At 33.9% G+C, this 19198-nt stretch overlaps 2 protein-coding genes across 17 annotated transcripts in view; one reads left to right on the forward strand and one right to left on the reverse strand.

Moving 5' to 3' along the window:
* The window catches only part of LOC119642287 (putative uncharacterized protein DDB_G0277255), a 128605-nt gene extending 115880 nt beyond the window's left edge, over nt 1–12725 (forward strand). Inside the window, exons 4-7 of the mRNA XM_038041381.1 lie at nt 2544–2728; nt 8326–8548; nt 8850–8942; nt 11882–12725. Coding sequence (XP_037897309.1) covers nt 2544–2728; nt 8326–8548; nt 8850–8942; nt 11882–12410 — 1030 coding nt within the window. The 3' untranslated portion in view covers nt 12411–12725. The remainder of the gene's footprint in view (nt 1–2543; nt 2729–8325; nt 8549–8849; nt 8943–11881) is intronic.
* Nucleotides 12726–18132: 5407 nt separating this feature from the next.
* The window catches only part of LOC119642190 (PDZ and LIM domain protein Zasp), a 117810-nt gene continuing 116744 nt past the window's right edge, over nt 18133–19198 (reverse strand). For all 16 annotated transcript variants that reach the window (XM_038041205.1, XM_038041208.1, XM_038041212.1 and 13 more), the window contains 3 exons: nt 18953–19136; nt 18636–18875; nt 18133–18543 (listed from right to left, as the gene is read on the reverse strand). In XM_038041205.1, the coding sequence (XP_037897133.1) occupies nt 18466–18543; nt 18636–18875; nt 18953–19136 (502 nt within the window). In that variant the 3' untranslated portion in view covers nt 18133–18465. The remainder of the gene's footprint in view (nt 18544–18635; nt 18876–18952; nt 19137–19198) is intronic.

Below are 19198 nucleotides of genomic sequence, written 5' to 3' on the forward strand. Positions count from 1 at the left end.
TAGTTTGTGTCTTTGCTAGTTATATTTAAATATAACTTCACACCCTTAACAGCAGCGTCGTTATTAATTAACATGTTCCTATAGAGAAAGAGGTCACATAGTAATTTGCAGAATTTGGTAGGGAGATTCAAAGAGAGAAGAATAAATCTTGAGATGTGATTGTTGACAGAATCAACCGCTGAAATTATGTCCAGATAGCAAGCGACGAGAATGTGGTTCTTAGCAAACCCTGAGTACACTGCTGGCCACAAAGTGACAACGATGTATTGGGCAGACCTGCAACGGCTAATACCAAATTGAAGACCGCTTAGGATATGTTTGGACTCGAGATGCCATTCTAGACGTATCTATAACACTTTCTAGAACATTTTTTTAAGGGTGGACACTAAGGCAATATAAGTGTAGGAATTAAGATTAATTGGCGGATTGTTCTTTTTTCTTGAAGTACAAATTTGGAAGTCGCACTAGACTGAGGGTGTATAGCCCGAACTTAGAGTATCGGTAATTCCTTTAATGGAATTAATCTGTTTTCGGCGTTCAACATCTCGGTGTGATTGTCAGGAAAAAGGATTTAACATATTTTGGAACAGCGGTATAGGCAGTAGGATGTAAATGAAGACGAATTTCATCGTCTTCTAAGATTAGGTGTACAAATCAAAAGACCTACGCAGGAAGAGACGGAACCAAAATGATTAGGAGCACCATTATTTAATAAAACTACATTGCTGCTTTTAAGAAAATCTTGAATTTTACTGTCTCTTGGAATTAATTTCTTTTTAGAAAATGAAAATATAAACTTCTAAACTTTAACAGCAAAAGAGATTTTTCTGGCTCCAAAGCCATTCAAATAGTAAACAAGTTTTATCGGGTTACATTAATATTGACCGAATATTGCGATTAGACAACGTTTTCTTCTTTTGAGACGAATGTAAAATGTATGTATATAAATGTAGCAACCAAATGGTTCGTGTCTGAGCTAGGCTTAACTTTTGTTACACGGATCGGCTGAGAGCCATTTTTTGAATAGATATAAATATGCCTATATTTCTAGTTCTCTAGTGTTTGTGCATTTAAATTTTGCTTTCACCGTACAAACCGCAGTTTTCGTGATATTTCGTTTGCACTAGCGTATTCCGGACAAAGGACAAACAATACTGAAGTTGAGTTGGATAGGATCCATTTTAAACAACAATCTTTATATGAAAACCATTTGTAACTTTTACAGTTTCTGGGTAAAAGTCTTTAAAATTTTGAATGCTGACATGTTAAATGAATTTAGAAAACATAGACAGGTTAGAGTCATAATTTGAATCCATCCCAAAGAAACTTTTTTACTAAAAGTTAGGCTTTGCGTAGTTAAAAGGTATAAAATATATTAAAAATTTGTCCGGAATAGTGATTGAGATATCCCGACGTTCTTAAGTTTGGAACACATAGCTCTATTTTTCGGATCACTTCCTTTATAAAGATTCCCATGAAAACTATGGGAAAAAAGTCCAACTCTTGGTGTGTCAATGAACAATTCTGTTAAGCAAAGTGATGCAGATTATATAATACTAGACCTGACACCACTATAATCTTTTAGTCTTTTCTTAATGATATTTTGCTAAGGGTGTGAAGGTAAATTCGAATTTAACTAGCAAAGAGACCTACCATATCTGTTAACCAAACTCTGTAAACGCCTAACAGAGTTCTGTTAAATAATTAAAATCAAGATATAGTTGGATTTGAAAGCCAACTCCGTCCATATTAAAAAACGTAAAATATTTTTGGGCACATCTCATTAATCTAATGAAAATACCTTTCAAACAAACTAAACAAATTCAAATATTTCTTATAGAAGCTACTTTATATTGCATTATTGTGAAAACTCGTTATATGTGTAACTGTATTAAAGAACATGATGTACGATATTTAATGCTATAGTATTTTTAGCTGCTTTATTCTACTAAAGAGCAAATTATACTAAATTGCAATTTGGATTATCGGATTGAGAATGTAGGTTAATGTAAATGTGAATGGATGCTTTGTTATAAAATTTTCATTACCACTTCTCGATCTCGAATGCTGCTTTGCTCTTAACGCCATTTGTTTAAAGACTTGAGATGTAATCTAACTTAGTTTATATTTAATGCCAAAAGAAAACATAAACTGCTTTCTTTATGCGCTAAGTTTGTTTAATAAAAAAAAAAAAAAAAAACCCAAATAAGTTGTCAAAAGTACACATAGAGAAACAAAAACTGTTGTTTTTTTCTTTATAAAATGCGTGCTAACCCGTTACTTGAGTTCACCAACAAAGCATTTAAGGGACCTTTAGAAACGAAAGTTGTCTTTCTATCTTTATTTACTGTTTTGTTTTTTTTGTAAATAAAGATTTTTCTAGGAATACATGCAAGTTGTTAAGCTAACAATCATTTAGTTTTTCTCTGTAGAATCTTTTACACACACGCAGAAGTAGTCAGAGTGAAGCGTTCTTTTAAGTATTGTTTATATCTTTTGAAAATTTAACAAATTTTCTGTCTTTTTGCATTGTTTCTTTTCAGATCACCTTCGGAGCGTTCCGGCAAAGGCTGTTGCGGTCAATGGTTTGCTGGTCCTCCGTTACGTGCCTTAATAGCTGTTGTTGCTTTGGGTGGTGTCGCCTGTGCTTTAGCCGGCGCCGGTGTGGGCTTCACTGGTGTTGCCGGCCCGCCCAATTCTCATCTAACAGCAGCTTTATTAATGATAGGTAACCATTTATATATTTATCATTATTATTATGTTAAATTTCTGGCATACTTCTTTGTTAAAGTATAACAAAGAGCGAGAGAGAGAAAAAAATAACTTAATTTTTCCTTAAAATGTGTTATTATGTACGCACGTAGATTATTGCAATGTTTTTTTTGGTATGCAACAATGGCAACAATAAAAGAACTTTGGCATAGATTTTTCCTTTATTTACAAAAATAATTTTACTGTACGTATATACGTTCTTTACATTTTGATTTATTAAAAAGATGACAAAGACTTCTTTTCATATCTTTCTTTTCTTTCTTTCTTTCTTTCTTTCTTTCTTTAAATAAATTATCGTTCGCGTTTTTCATTATAAGTCTCTTTAGTATGCGAACATTTTTACATATATACATAATATTCATACTGTGAATTTCCTTAGTAAATATATTCAAATATTAACCCGCATTTTGTCCGGCTTCTTTTAAGGGACAAAAGTCTTCAATGAGAGCGCTTAGTTTTAGTTAAAGACAAATTTTGGTTAATTTGGTGTTAACTATTATTACCGTAATGATCAAAATTTACATATATTTTGTTCTAAAGATTACTATTACGATATTTAAATATAAATATATATAAAAATTCGAAGCTTTCTGAAAGTTTTAAACGCGTGCATCCATGCAAAGTAAAGAAAATGGGGAGTCAGTTTATAAGATCTAATAAAATAGTTGAACCATCGCCATTGCTCTCAACAAAAGCCGATAAATTTACATCTTGACTCGAAAACTACAGCCAATGATTTGCATCAATACGCGAATTTTTAAGAAAAATAAGTCACCAGGTATCTGTTCTGGCAGTTATTGACAAAGATAGGAGACGAAACTGTGTAGGGTATTTATTAGTCATCCTAGCAGACTTGCTTTTTATTTCAAAGCACGCTGTGGATGTTACGTTAGAGGAAATTTTTTTTTGTTTTTTCTTTAGTTTTGCAGCAATTGTAGAAGTATACGAAGAGGGATTATCTTTATTTTTGACCTTAATTCAAAAGACGTACAGATGATCAGATATATTTGACGTAGTCAGAATCATTGATCATAAATTTTTCTACATTTCATCTTCAAAAGTTCGGTTATAAATGACAGACCCAAGAGCAGATAAACAATGCAACGAGTATGAAGAATGTACCTGTATACAGTTAGTGCTGTGATTAAAATTTTCGGATTGTGTAAAGCGTAGAACGGACTAAGTAAGAACTAAATAATTCCTGCAATTTTCTTATATATATCGCCTTAGCTACGCATCCTGTGATTCAATGTAAATCTATTTATGGGGCATAGTATTCGTATAACCATATATATTTTAAATATATTTTTTATGTGAAATCTGCTTTCTTTAGAGAAGCTTTTAAAGCAATTAAAGGGTTCATTGTTGTGCCAATTTGAATAAGATTTTCAAATTTCTTTTGCAGATCTTATTTGAAAAAAATTTAAAACTCAGTTTAGAGAAATGAACAGTTAAAAACTTTTTTTCTACTTGCATTTGAACCGGCTCGAAGTATAGGCGGGATCACGAACAAGTTTCAGTGAGTTTCAAACGTAACCCAAGAAGAGTTGTTTCTTTTGAGAAAGACGGAGATGCCCAAATTGATTTTACTATTCAGACTGGTTCAAAATAAATATTTGCATTTGATAGAGCAAACGGCGTCGCATACGACTTTTCAGCTTAATTTAACGTACGTTACTTAGCCTTGTAATAAGGGTTCTGTCAAAATACTTTTTAAAAAAGTAAGATTTTAATGAAATTTTTTAATAAACGGAACAACCAAACTCACTTACAAAGAGTGACCACGACAGGACGCAATATAACATTCACCAAATTCCACAGCACAAAAAGTGATACAAAAATCAAACTGAAAAAAGTTTTAAAATAAAATGCCAAAGGGGTACCACATTAAAGAAGGCGAAGCAAAAATGCATATGAGACCTGTAGATAAGTAATTTCGATTTGTTACAGAACGCATCGAAAACGTCCGTTTAATGATCCCATCCAATCCTTCGTTCTATCTGCACTTGAGAAGTAAGATTATTGTTATTATTATGGCGTGAGAAAACCTTATCGGACCTAGAAGATCTATTGTATTCGCTCCCCCGTTATAGTATTTACATAAATCCCGGCACCTTTTTCTTTGGTTCTGGCGTTATGAAATATTTGCCAAACACTTGATGATTGATTCTGCAGTCGGCCTCGCATTAGCATATGGTGTGATGGGACCCATCGCTCGGCATGATCTGCTTGAAACGGTATCAGCTATGCCTACGTCTTTCATTTTAGATTTTAGTCAATTATGACCCGTGTAGAGGCCGGTGACCAGTTGTACACCATTCCTTCTTTATTCTAGTAACTTATATGATGTACGGGCAAATTTTGTAACCCTCTTCGCTTTCCGTTGTCCTGTGCTTGGCTTTCAATAACAACTCTATTTTTTTCTGTGTCCACTGTGATAAAAACGTACTATTGTGCGTTCTTGGTACGCGCAAGAACGATTCCGAACCTATCGTGGTCCCTTGGGCTCTTCTGTTAGCTAACCCTTTCCTTGCCTTCAATGTCTATAGAGCAAGGCAACAGCTCATTTGGCGTGAATAAGAAGCAAGACGGTGGATAGAAGGAGTGCAGTCTGGTTTTCCGAAAATGAATGCAGTTTTCTATGCGTTGTTGATATAAAAAGCTAGGAAGAGACGAAATGTGTTTATAGCGAAAGTACGTTCGTTTGCTCTGTTCTTTTTACATTACAAACAATGACATAACAGCTCTGTGGTGCACGGCAATGCAATCCAATAACAATGACTGAAATCTATAATTAATGTGTTGTAACAGCTATGAAAAAGTAAAACTTATAACCGATACCACCCGTGTAGATCGCAGTAAATATATCAGAGTAGCACTTGAAAAGCTTAAATTAGCATTAGATGAAATGTTTGGCTTACATCGAAGCTTTATTTCATGAAATTTCATAAGTATTGACTTACACTTTGCTCGCGTTCAGCGTATACGAAAACCCATATTTACATAAATACATACGTATATATGCATTCCATATATTACAATTATAATTATATATTATAATTTATTACTTTACGATGTTAACTTATATATATATATAGTTATATTTTATATATATATTTATATGTACATATGTGAAAAGATAAATACGTATATGCGTACACATAATAGGTATTAACATATGTATGTTGACATTGTGCGTCATTTAGAACCATCATGGTCAGTTCGTATGACGTTGCATGAGAGTTATGTCCATACATGCTTATTTATGTTGATGTTTTTCTCTACCTCGATGTACGCTTAAGGTCGTTATATTAAACCGGAAAAAAAAACCGAGACCGTAATTAAGTTGATAGTTGTTGACGATGGTTGGCAAAAGGTAAAAGCTTAAAATTTAAAACTTATTATGTTTGAATGTAAACGAAAAAAGAAAGCAACTACACACTTAATATAAACTTTTGCTTGCCGTGGTAGACAATTTATAACATATCTCTTTTATCTTGTAAAATTACATAAACTGCTTGATTTTATATAATAATTTAATAACTTTAAGTGTTCGAATAAAAGCTTTCACTTACAGAATAGTTAGTTCGTTACGAGGCGTTCGTATGAAATTATTTAACATTTGGAAATTTTGTGCATGTTGTTATCTCTCGTAGTTACCTTTTTTTAAAGACTCTGAAGGCAGCATTACATTAATTGCGATTTTAGATACATATCTGCTTTAGTATGATTATGATATTTTTTTTTTTTTTTTTGTTTGGCAGTGTCGTGGTGTTAAATTGTTTCTTTCTTTTTTTTCGTTTTGGGGTTAACGAATGCCAGCAGCTTGAAGACGTTTTTAGGTTTGTAATAAATTATATATAGTATTACTATGCGTTTTGTATAGTTTTGCTTGGAAGGCGAATTAAAGCTTTCTCTTTTTTTTGCTTCGTTTTTGTTGAGGGACACCATAAACGTGTACCTTTTGTAAAATTTCGATTTTTTTATCCCTATTCTCAGTAGAAGGCTGGTCTACCTTATTAAACTCCCTTCATTTACCTACAAAATGCTTGCAAGAATCCTCACAATATTTACACTTTCGCATCGAGTATAACCCAATCACAAGCGCAATGGCAGAGAATTATTACACCTTAGATATAAAGCGATTCGAATTCTCTCACATGACGTCTATTTATTCGTTTACCAAGCCGCTCTAGCTTAATTTCTCTGCAGGAATACTATATACGTGTACTTGGCCTAATTCAAATCATTTAAACTTTGAGAAGTATTTGTTTGAACTTTGTTAAAATCGTCCTGAATTTTCCTGTAACCTATTAGTTTTTGTTGGCTGAAGTCACTTTTTCGTAGAGAGAGTGTTTGTATTCTTCTTAATAGAGTTAAGTTTCCACTCAAACTGATCAGAAAAAGTCATTCGTAGCCATTTTGAAACTGAGCGAAGCGTCTTCTTCGCGGACCGCGATCTGTAGATATCAAGCAGCAATGATGAAAATGAGTAAAAAGAATGGATCAAAAGCGTGCCACACATTAAAGGTAGATTCGAAGAGAACATCACCTCAAACGAAGGGTGTGAAATAATATTTAAATTTAACTAACAAAGACAAAAGCCAAAAAATGTTAACTGAGCTCTGTTAAACCGGTAGAGAAATTTTCAAAATTTCTCCTTCTCGTTCAAGATTTTTTCGTCGCTATTTTCGTAGACATAGCTTTATGCCAGGAAGTGCTGAAGACCACTTGATTCTTAATATAGCTTCAAACTATTTCTTACGAGAAGAGAACAAGAAATACGTTGGGGATCGGAAACCTGAGTGGGGAGACATTGACGTTCCGAATTCGAATGAAAGATGAGTTGTTTTTTTTACTACTTATATAAATGCTACTTATCCTCTGACCGAACTAAGTTCCCTTCATTTAAAATGGTTAACTGCATCCCTTGTTCTAGTGATCGAATTGAAGCAACCAAATGTATCGAATCTAACTTAGCAAAGTAAATTTTGCATTCACCAACAAATAATTATGATCATCCACTATGGTAGAGTGCACTTCTGGCAAAAGCGAATATACAACACTCCAGCTGTTATCTTTTTAAGATAAAATTTGCATAATTCGACTCGGAATGATAATAATACTTTAAGCTCGGCAAATATCTTCGCGATTAAATGCTTAGAGAAATTTGCTAGGTCAGCTTTGCTGACTCACAATCGCTATGTGCGGTGAAAGATCTGTGATTCCTCTTGTCTCGTAAATACTGCTCGTGTTTCATGGCGGTCTTCATGCACGCTGTGACAGTCAAATCCTGTTAGCATTTCGTTAGTTTTTCGGCCTTTTTGAAAGCTAATCCTGTTAACTATACATGAATGTAAAATCTTGCAGCACCTGTCAGCTATCAGACACCAATATCGTTATCTGTAATTTTACAAAAAATTGTTTTCACAAATTACATTTTTTCCTACCACCAAAAAACCACAAAATTGCTCTTCGTTTCAAACATTTTTTCAATATTTTACGCGCTGCACTAATGATAGAACTTATGATTAATTATTGCATGAATTTTAGGTGTTGGTGTTGTATTGGTTACGGTAAGTGGAGCAGCTTGGCGTATGACCGCACCGGGAGGACCCCCTTGCTTAGGTTTAAGTTCTGGTGTCGATTTAGGACGTTGCGGCCGTCGTCCTTGCAGTCGAGGTGGCGGTGCACCGCAAGGTTTATTATATCCAGAATTTCAACATCGACCACCGCCGCCTTCCTATCAGGCTAGCATGCAAGAATATCGTTTAAGGTAATAAAAGCATACCATTTCCCTTTATTCCTTCCGCCCACTCTTTCATTCATTACATAAGGAGATGAACAAACGGTATGTTGTTGTTGCTTACGTCACAACAAATGCGGTTTGAATTGTAAAAATTTTCGGAACAAAAGTTGAGCATGTTTTACGAGACCATTTCTTGTTGCAATGTGTAACAAACATATACAATAGCCTCTCTTTGTTACTACCGTTTCTAATGATTGCATGTCCTTTAAACATTTGTTATAAATCTATGTAACAAAAAATGTTCCTTTAACTGTTTAATTCATTGCAGACTATTGTTACTGGACCGTGATCGTCAGAGTGGTGTTGTGCGTGGGAGTTCACCACCGCCTACTTATCGTTCTCATGCCGGAAGTCTATTAAGGTAAGTTTTATTTTTTTTTACCAACATGTGTGAGACTGAGCAAAAAGAACGGAAAGAAAGAAATAAAGCAAAAAAAAAGAGCACAACTTTTAAACGAACAAGAACTTGACGCAAATGATTTCAATTTGTTTAAATGAACAAAATGTTAATTTGTTCCTTGAGAAAGCAAATTCAATTAGAACAATTCAAGTCTGCAACTGTTTTGAATATGAACCCAGTTTAGTTTTTGCATTTGCGGATCTACTAGTAACTTGCTCTCTGTCTGCCTTACCCTATTATGTGAGTGCGTAAATACATGAACGATTGCAACAACATACCGATGTACACAAGCATATTTAAACATAAACGGCGACTAGTAACAATTACACTAAAACAAAAAGTAATTTAAAATAGTTGGCTTAATGGGTTTTCACAGTGTTAACACGAACAACTTTGTCCTTCGGACTGTGTGAAAATGTTACTATTGTGCCAGCTAGTCGCTCGCACTCGCCAACTCAATTCAATACGAATGTATTTACCCTATTGGCCTGACGCCAGTCTCTCTGTTCTGCTCTGCGTTGGTCTCTGCAGGCATTTACAGCAAATGATATAAAACCGAAACAAAAACACATTAATGGACATTAAGTACATGTAAAAAGTTTGTAGTTAAACTTTACAGGCTCGTGCCGTTTGAAACAATTGAAATTTTTGAAGGACAAGAAAATAGACAAAATTTCTTATGGAGAAAGAATAGACATGTATTGTTTTGCATATGAGTACGCTTTAGTACTGGTTTAATGATTGATTCGTTGGAACAAGAAAAATAGTTTGCTCCGTCAGTATTCGAAATCTTAAGCTATAGTATATGATTATAAGGTTCAAGAACTTAAGGATAATGAAAACTCAAAAATATAGTTCGCATTACTTGAAATTACTTTAAAGGATTTTACAAAACCATCGTTGAAACTTCTTACCTTATCCTATTAACTGTTCCGACCTCTTTAGCGACATGCTCTTATACACAGAGAATGTATCATATGAAAGTAGGTTGCAAAGGAACGACTTGATGAAATGACAAAAACGTGTTATAAAATGATTAAAAATAATTATGGTAAATACACATTCGTGATGATAAAATTTTTATGAGAAAGTCCGACAAGGACGGTTTGGCGGGTCGTGACGTATATATATACATGTCATACATAGTTCTTTTCAGAAACGAAAAACTGCTTGGATTAAAGCGACGTTTCTAAAGCTCAAAAAAGATTCAGTGTTCCACACAAATAATAACGTAATGCCAATAGGTCCCTAGGCCACATATCTTAATGAGAATATTGTACATTACAGTTGTTTGTGGCCTTTCTTCTTTTTTTTTTTAATTGCTAAGCATAGTCGGAGTAGTTGGCAACAAGTTAACCCATCAACAACAGGAAAACCTGTTGTGCTTCTGTGCAATTAATCAGTTAACAGTGGTTGACGAACACTTGAAAAGGTACTTCAGAAAACACTGACTAGGTAAATTATTCGCCCGTCTTTGCATTTAATCAGTTAACAGTGGTTGACGAACACTTGAAAAGGTACTTTAGAAAACACTGACTAGGTAAACGCGATTAACATATTTGGCTGCATTTGTTGATAAGCAGAGGATATGATACCCTAACATCGACCTTTAAAGCAGTGTAAGCGCAGTGATGATTGCCTTTATACTGAAGTTACATTGAGTTACTAGTTAACTGTGTGTGATCCGTCCTTGTCCAATTTTCTCTTAACATTTTATCATACTGATGCGTTTTTTAAAATACTTTTGTTACTCTTATTTTGTCAAGTCGTTTCATTACAATCTGATTTTATATTACACATGCTTTGTGTTTGACGAGTATGAAAGTATATCGCTAAATCACTAGATTAGATGGATTATGTCTAGTCTATTCTCTACTACGTACCGATTTTATAAACACGTCTACCTTGTACTATCTAAGGAACATATTCTGCCTTATTCATATGTCTATATCTTAGTGCTTATGTAATAACATTTGTATTCTTGATTAACTTCATTAACGTTCTTAATAAATGTTACGTTGTTCTTTGTAATTTTCTTGAATTCTTATACGTATATATGTATAAGAAGCGCAATAAATTTTCATCTATTTTCATCAATTTTTCTGACCATGAGACCGCGACATTAGGTAAATTTGTTGATATGCTTGAGTAGCCGAGTAGGTGTGAATTGCTGCGACTACAAAGTCAGTGCTCGCGGGTTCAAAACTCGATTCGTACGAGCTTACTTTGGTCGTAGATGCAGTGAGTGCTCGGTGGATTAAAGCATAGCACCTATCGATTGGGCACATACTCGTCCTGCTGCTTCCCTATCACATTCTCTTTTCTCGCTTCTTTCTGACCGTATTTCTTTTAAAAGGAAAATAAAATTTTTTTGTTTTTAACAGCGCATAAATGGTTATTGATTTTCATTAACTACATTTACATCCTTATAGAGGATGTCCGGAATTAAATAGCGTTATCTTTTTTAAAGAGCTGCCCTAAGTTAATAGATATGAATTACAGGCTTTTAGCGAATAGAGTGGTAGGCTAGAAAGCATCGAGCAGCTTCATAAGTTAAGCGTGGATCGAAGGCATTTCGTATTAAGACATTTAACTTTTGCGGCTGGTCTTCTTTTCCCTTCCAGAACTTCGAATAGCAAGGTTTCATGTCATGAAAAGAGACTTAAGTCTGCTAAAATGTGAAACAGAGTTGAAAAATATAGCCTTCTAACCTGGAATGGCAAGATCCAAAATTATGTAGCATTGCGGTAAGAATTAACCATCTTAAGTTCTTCATTAACTTAGTATAGTTTAACAATTTAGCAGAAACTAATACGCGGCAACATAAAGAGAGTATCATTAGTTTATAGTAAGAATTTAAAGAAGCTTCTAATGACCGCTTACCATCTTTTATTTTCCAGAGCCCCTTTAACTAGCACCGTACGTGGTACAGCGAGTAGTATCGGTGGCTCAGAGTATAGTTTTCCGCCCAGTTATCGTTCACGTAATATTACTCCTGGTACGATAAGTAACGATCGTAGCATTGAAATTGAACCATCAGGCAGACTTTTAGCCAACGAAGATATTCCCGAGCCTTTAAGTGTCGAACAAGTATCTGAATACAGTTCATTGCAGCAGAGGCGTGCTGCTGCCAGAGCTACTGCTATTAGCAGAGAACAGAAATCGAATAAAAAAGACTTTGATGGAATGGAAGAAAAATGTACGGTAAAGGAGCGAAGAACAAAAGATAAATTAAACATAAATGAGGATAATCAGGACATGGTTACTATAGTTACGATCACAGCGCCCAATGGAATGGGAAATGGAAATGAGACAATTGCATCAACGTTAGCAACCAATAGCGCCACCACCATCACCACGACCGCATCAACCACAACTATTGATGAGGCGATCACAACGGAACAAACAGAAATTCTAGCACATTTATAATATCTTTAGTACTTACACAATCAATACGCCCCAATACAAAAAGTAACATATGCAACATTAATCCGCTAAAAACTTCAATTATACGTGAAAAAACTATAGTAACTTTCTATTGTATTTGTATTGTTGTTATGCTCGAATTTGTGTGCAGGGGTAGTAGGCATGATTTATATATATATTGTAACATATCTCTAATGTTATATTTCTCATTAACAGTCCAAAGGTTATTTAGGCTAAACTTAGGAAAGATACATAAAATAATTCATAATTTACCTAATTTTTTTTTATATTTTGTTCTTTAACTGTATATAAAAATGTGCAAATATGTAAAGAAAAATTAAAATAAATGTATTAATTCGATTTTTTCTTTCTTTGGTTCAACGAGGATTTGTAAAAAATGTTATTTTCTTTTTATATATAAACGCGTAGTATTTGTACATCCTCTTACTAAGTACCAGCAATAAGAATAGCTTAATTATGTGTGCTTTATTAATTGTTTAACTGACATTTTTTTAGCTTAACTTTTTTCTTCCTTTTGTTTTACAAAGGAATTGTTTTATATGTACATTTCTCTTTTTAAAAATATATTTACAAATAATAAAATTTAATTATTTAATAAATGTATATAAAAATTGTTAGCAAAAAATATATAATGGGCTCAATGGTTTTATTAAGATTCTCGCGTGTATGGGCATTAAATTTCTCATTTTTTTCTTCTAGGCCAATGCTTTAAAATTTAACAATCTTGATATATACGTGGTGCCTTTAATCAGAGACTTTATATGTATCGGCTTCAAGTTATTAGTTTTTTTAAAAGTTTTGTTAAACAAGAAAACGATAGTTTTGCAAAAAAAAAAAGTGGGAATCGGACCTTACACTTTATCATGTTCCCACACCAATCAAATAAAAGAAAAAAAAACTGCGGTTTTTTGTTATAACTATGATTTTAACGTTTATCAATTATGTGGTTGTAGGACTTTCCGCAACGCTTAGGTCAATGAAATTAAAATCAAGTCTTTCGCAATGACTGACTCTTGCGCTCCATTTCAATAATCATATCGAGCCGCACTACTGTGCTTATTATCATTTAACATGCAACCAAAAACAAAGAGTCAAAATCTCAACAAAAACTCCATATATTTTATTATATACGTATATTACAATAACACTTTGAACAAGGCAATAACGTCTCGCAGAATTAAGAAGAAAATTTATGATGTTTGTGATGAAGGTGCTTTATGAAAATCATTCGACGCGTAAATGGTATCGATGTTTAAAACACACCGTTGCTGGGCAATCGTTGACAAAGTTAATAAAATTTTTAACAAAATGAGAAGAATGGCAGATTTAGTCGCTGTGGAGCCAAGAACAGTGATCAACTGATATTTAGGTAATGTATGAATTAACAAGTAAAAACACAGTATTCGGTCCTCCCTACACCACATACAATCACTCACATAATGACCTTTAAAAATAAGGTGCCGTATGGGAAGTGGTCGAAAAGCTGCTCCGTTTCGAACCATTTTTAATAGCGTTCGTTCTTTGGTCAAAAAAAGCTAAGATACTAAGCTTCCTCAAAATATTTTAAGAAATATGGCCTGCAGGTTAAACACAAGACGAATAGACGGACAGACAAGTCTTCCTCTACGTTGAACACATCCGCAGAAACTATATATACTTGAACCACACATAGTGCAAAGTATAACAATGAAAAATTTAATAAAACGAATTTTCACCATTTTTGAATAAAGCAATGAGGGAAGTATATTCACATGTGATAGCACATATTTTATTTAGTAAAACTCTTTTAAAATATAAGCAATGTGTTAGAAATTTGGATTATGTGTTTCCTTTTTTTTTTAACAAATATTATGCGAATATTTATATGGGGTGGTTTTGATGTAAGGTGAGCCAATAAACAGAGCAATATTTCGTGGAATAAATCTCATATCACATTAAGAAAGAACCTTGTCTAGCTCGGAGACGGAAGAGTAGAAAAAATAGGGCGTAGCTGTAGTGTGTAGTGTATGCATCAAGTAAAATTAATGCGATTACATTCAAGGGAACCCATAAAAAATTATGAAATAAAACGTAAGATATCTCCGCACAAATTTTTAACCAATAACGCCTCATTCTATTTGTTTATTTCTTTAGCCATTACCAGGTCACATCTCGCATAACAAAATACATAAGTAAAAGATTGCCGGTAGATTTGAGGGTAGTACACCTACGCCGGGGATGCAAAGCAAATGTGAGAGCAATGCTTCGCAACTGTCAATTTACGTTATCGCTTAAGTAACATACGTTCCATATATTAATTTTTACCCGAAATGTAGAGTTGTTGATCATTTTCATTAAAGCGTTTACAGAGCAGAATTGAAATCTGCTATACGGTGGACGCGCTATTACAATATCTGAGATACTGTAATTAACTATTTTAACCAGCGCACCGTAGTGGCCAGTACACCTTTTAAGGTAAGGTAATGATTGCTTTTGCTTTTTCCTATTTGAATAGAAACACAAACAGTTTCCGTTTTCTACGAATTGATAAGTGAAATACAATAAGTCTACTTTAGGTAAGGATTCAATATTTAAATAAAACTTACCTTCATTTGGGAATGCAACAGCGAAGATTCAATTTGTTCGTAATTCATTTGAGTTCATTTTTAGGACATACGTTTTTTATATAGGGAGCGCTCGATATTACTAATGTGTTCTCGAAAGCCCTAGCCCTTAAATTGAACTTTGAGTGCTTGCTAAAGGCTATGTAAAAATGTTATGATCCTAAACAAATTATCAAAATCTCATAAACAATTTATTTCTCAACGAAACACGAAACGAATTTAATGCAATTTCTACAATCGTTGATTGTGCGTTTCTTACGTTTATCTCATATGTGCAGATTACACATAAAGCAGATGTCGTTTGACTTTTGACTGCTAAGTGAAACTAAAATTGCACTAAAATAAATTATATTTAGGTGTGACCGAATCTTCTGCACTGCTCGCCGTTATCCTAAAGAAAACCAAAATAAAGGAAAGGAACTAAATATTCATACTTCATAATATTGGATAGGCGCGGCTGATTTTTTTCGTTTGTGTGGACTAACTTTGTGAAAATATGCATAAAGTTTATCTGCCGTAGTTTATGAGCAACGGCCAAAAACACGTAAAGCAAAGATTTTTTCAATTTCTTTTGCTTACGCGTGGGGTAGGCGTGTCCTTTGACCTGGTGGGTCAGGGGTGGGTAGGTGTCCTTTCAAAATCTGCATGTTTTGTAGGCGATAACTTAATTTTTGCGAACAGGAGAGTTTTTACCAACCACATAGCTAGGCATTCCAAAATTGAAACTGGCCAAGAATTTATATACCTTAAGAGCTTTTTGAAGCTTGCTTCGCCGCCTTGTAAAGGTGTTGGAAAGAATATTAAATTTTGATACACTACAGTATTTGATGAGAGGGGTCAATTTTTCACTTTTTTTGCACAGCTGTTATCGCATCGCCCATAGAATACACGCTCAAATTTTTGTACATTTATCTGCCGTAGTTTACGAGTAATAACCAAAAAACCTATTTTTTGTTCCTTTTGAAGAATAAAACTGTTCTCTACTTACGTGATACCGTACGCCTGTCCTTCGACTTCAATGTTTCTATTAAATTTAAAGTCCATAGCTTTGCTTTTGCGGCCAACTGTCGTTACTCTGCCGGACATTGGTAAATCAATTCAGTGTTTGATGCTGAGCAAGAACGTATATACCTTTCCGAGTTTTCTGAAGCTTCGTTCCGGGCGTTGCAAACGTTTTGACAAAAGGAATATTTCCTCCATCTTTTGGTGATGAGTATACATACATCACTGTTGATTTTCCTTCCTTTACATTAATAGCATCGAATTGTCAGAATGTGACAGAATTATCATTTCTTTTCTACATGCACGTATACTATTTATATGAGTCTATTTATACTAATTTGGGATAAGCATGAAAACATTTAAAAAGCATTACGATTGTATTGATTTTTTGGCTGGAATTTTTTAATCCGTTCAATAGCTTTTAATGTTCAAGAGAAGAGACGTTTTATTGACGTTGTGGTTTGGTTTCGATTCCCTGTTTGGCGTGGATAGAGAATTGAAAGTATGAGGCGTAAAGTATAAAAGTGATTCTAGAAAGGCTTATGTATAGGTATGAGAAGGTGGAAACACCGTAATTGACAAAAGGAAGTTAATTCAAAAATTTTATTTGGCAAGCAAGAAAAGCTCGTTTCTAACGATCAACTATATTGACTACAAAGAATCATAAGGACGCGATTTGTATTTGATTATATAAAAATTTTCAAGAAGATTACACGGAACATGAGATTAGACATTCGGTTTTCGTTGAATATTCAGTAGCGAAACTTTATTAAGCTCATGCCCCCATTAGAGCATAACCGTCCCATTGTTTAAGAGTGACAAAGTTACCGGAAAGGTTCTTTGAGAGAATGTGCATGATCAACAAGCTAAGACATGAAAGCAAGTAGAAGCAAGTAGAATTCGTGCGCTCTTGTAAGGTGTTTGCAGCATACGCCTCGCTTAAATTATGAATTTATTGATATTTTTGATAACGAAATCGGAGAAGTCTTCAAACCCTTTACTCTTTGTCGACATTGTATTGATCCAGCAAGAAGGCAATAAGTGAGGCTATTTCGATTGTCCTCTGATAGCGCCTGCTCTCGGTGCCAAATTCAGTTTGGAAGTGAAAGTAATTGTTTTTTTCCGTACACATAACATCTTTTTAACAGAGTTCACAGCTGCTTGTTCATTCCTTATTGATAATCACAGTTTGATACCGATGATATTCATGGTATATGAGAGATTAAACAAAAGCCAGTTCCTCTGCTCGATAATTGCCGATAGTATTGCAATGTCCACGCGGCGACCTTGTTAACAGAAGCGTTATTGCTTAAAGACGGGAATTGCGATCATTAACATTTTAACTAAAGGTTTAGTGTTACTGGAAGTTCTTTAAAGGCGTTGGAGCAAATCATCAAAGCATCAAGTAGACATCAACAGGTTCCGATTTTGAACTTTTCACTTACCTTAAAGTCAGGCATAAGATTTGAAACTAGGCTGGACTTCACAAAATTTCACAATTAACAATTTCCTCTCTACAGTTCTTAATTTTTGATGCTGGTTGATGTTACGATAAGGCCACTAATGGTATATAATTTCCTTTCCTTCCCTTTATTTACTTTTGACGCTTGTTTGCTACGGAGACACCTCTAACATCCGTAGAAAAGTATTATTTCGAGCTGGAGAGTAAGTTAAATTCCGAGACCTTAATTCAATTCGCTATTCTTCTGGCAGACGCCGTGAGACGAACTATTAAGCAATCAAAGGAAATCATTATCTACTTCCTTAAAATAATTCAAGGAAAGTTGCTGTTATAATGGCATTGAAAGCTCACCAACTTATTTCCTAGCACTTACCATAAAAAAATTGTGTAATATTGGCAAAGAAAATCAATAAAAAGCGTTTCTCTCCGTCAGGGAAAGTTTTGAAAATAATTTTATTTAGATCGAAAAAAATTAAACTTAAGACACAATGTCATTATTGCAAAGTTTTAAAAGTAATCGTAAGGGATATCGATTGGAATTAGTGTTTGAAAATAGGATTTTAAAATTAATTAAAAATTAAGCAACATTTTCTTGAAGCATCAATTAATAGTTTGAAAATATGTTCGATCAGTTATGAAATAAATGAAAATATTATTTAAAATAAGCTAAACTTTAAAAATGTAATCCTCTTCGCCTTTATCATCTTTTAGTTATTTAGTTATTAATCATAAATTAAGACAAGTTTTCTTTTTTGTTTTTTCTTGTTTTAACCCTTTGCTAATTAAAGATTTAAATTATATTTATATTGGTATTGTCCAAGAAACAATAAACTTTTTATGTGCATAAATTATCCCTGATGATGCCGAGCGTTATGTGTTACATGTAAGATCGGTACTTATACGCCGGGAAGAACTATGTTATAACATTCTCTTAAATATTACAGATGCATTAAGGCATACACGGAGTCAGTTAACGGGCATGATTTTTACAGAAGGGACGACCGCCTTTATTGTAGAAGCTTTGACCTTCCAAGTTTTGTTTACAATACTTTTTTAAAATAAATTATATAGAAAAAAGAAAAAGAGAATAATTGTACATTTTTTCACTTTTGAAGACAAATAATAATATATTACACTTACGGTGCAATTGAAACACTGGCTATGATAGTTGTGATTCAAAGCCTCTACCCATCGATCGCCCGCTTCAACTGGGAAACCACAAGCAAAGCATTTAGTTGTAAATAGCTCATTCCAATCGGCCTCACAGTAAGGATTACCATCTTCAAGGAAGAAGGGTGTATTGCCGAACAATTTACCACAGTGAGCACAATTAAAGCATTCGGGGTGGAAGTGCTTGCCAATAGCATTTAAGCAATCACCCTGGTTTAGACAGAAGAAAACCATTTCGTTTGTATACATATTTTTTAAAGAATGCTTTTTTTGATTTTAATGCAAACCTTAATTTTGTTCCCGCATTTACTGCAAGTAGGAGCTAAGTATTTTTCGAAACAATACTCACAGTACAAGTCGCCCTTTTCTTCTACAAAGCCTATATCCTGCAAGGCACGGCGACAATTCGCATTAACACAAATGAAATGTTCGGGGCACCATATACGACCCAAAGCGGTAATGAAAGGACCCCTATGTATTTCAACAACAATAAAAATTATTTTCATCAAAATTACTTTCGCTTGTCATACATA

The sequence above is a fragment of the Glossina fuscipes genome, unplaced genomic scaffold (genome assembly GCF_014805625.2).
Source record: "Glossina fuscipes isolate IAEA_lab_2018 unplaced genomic scaffold, Yale_Gfus_2 221, whole genome shotgun sequence".
Lineage (NCBI taxonomy): Eukaryota > Metazoa > Arthropoda > Insecta > Diptera > Glossinidae > Glossina > Glossina fuscipes.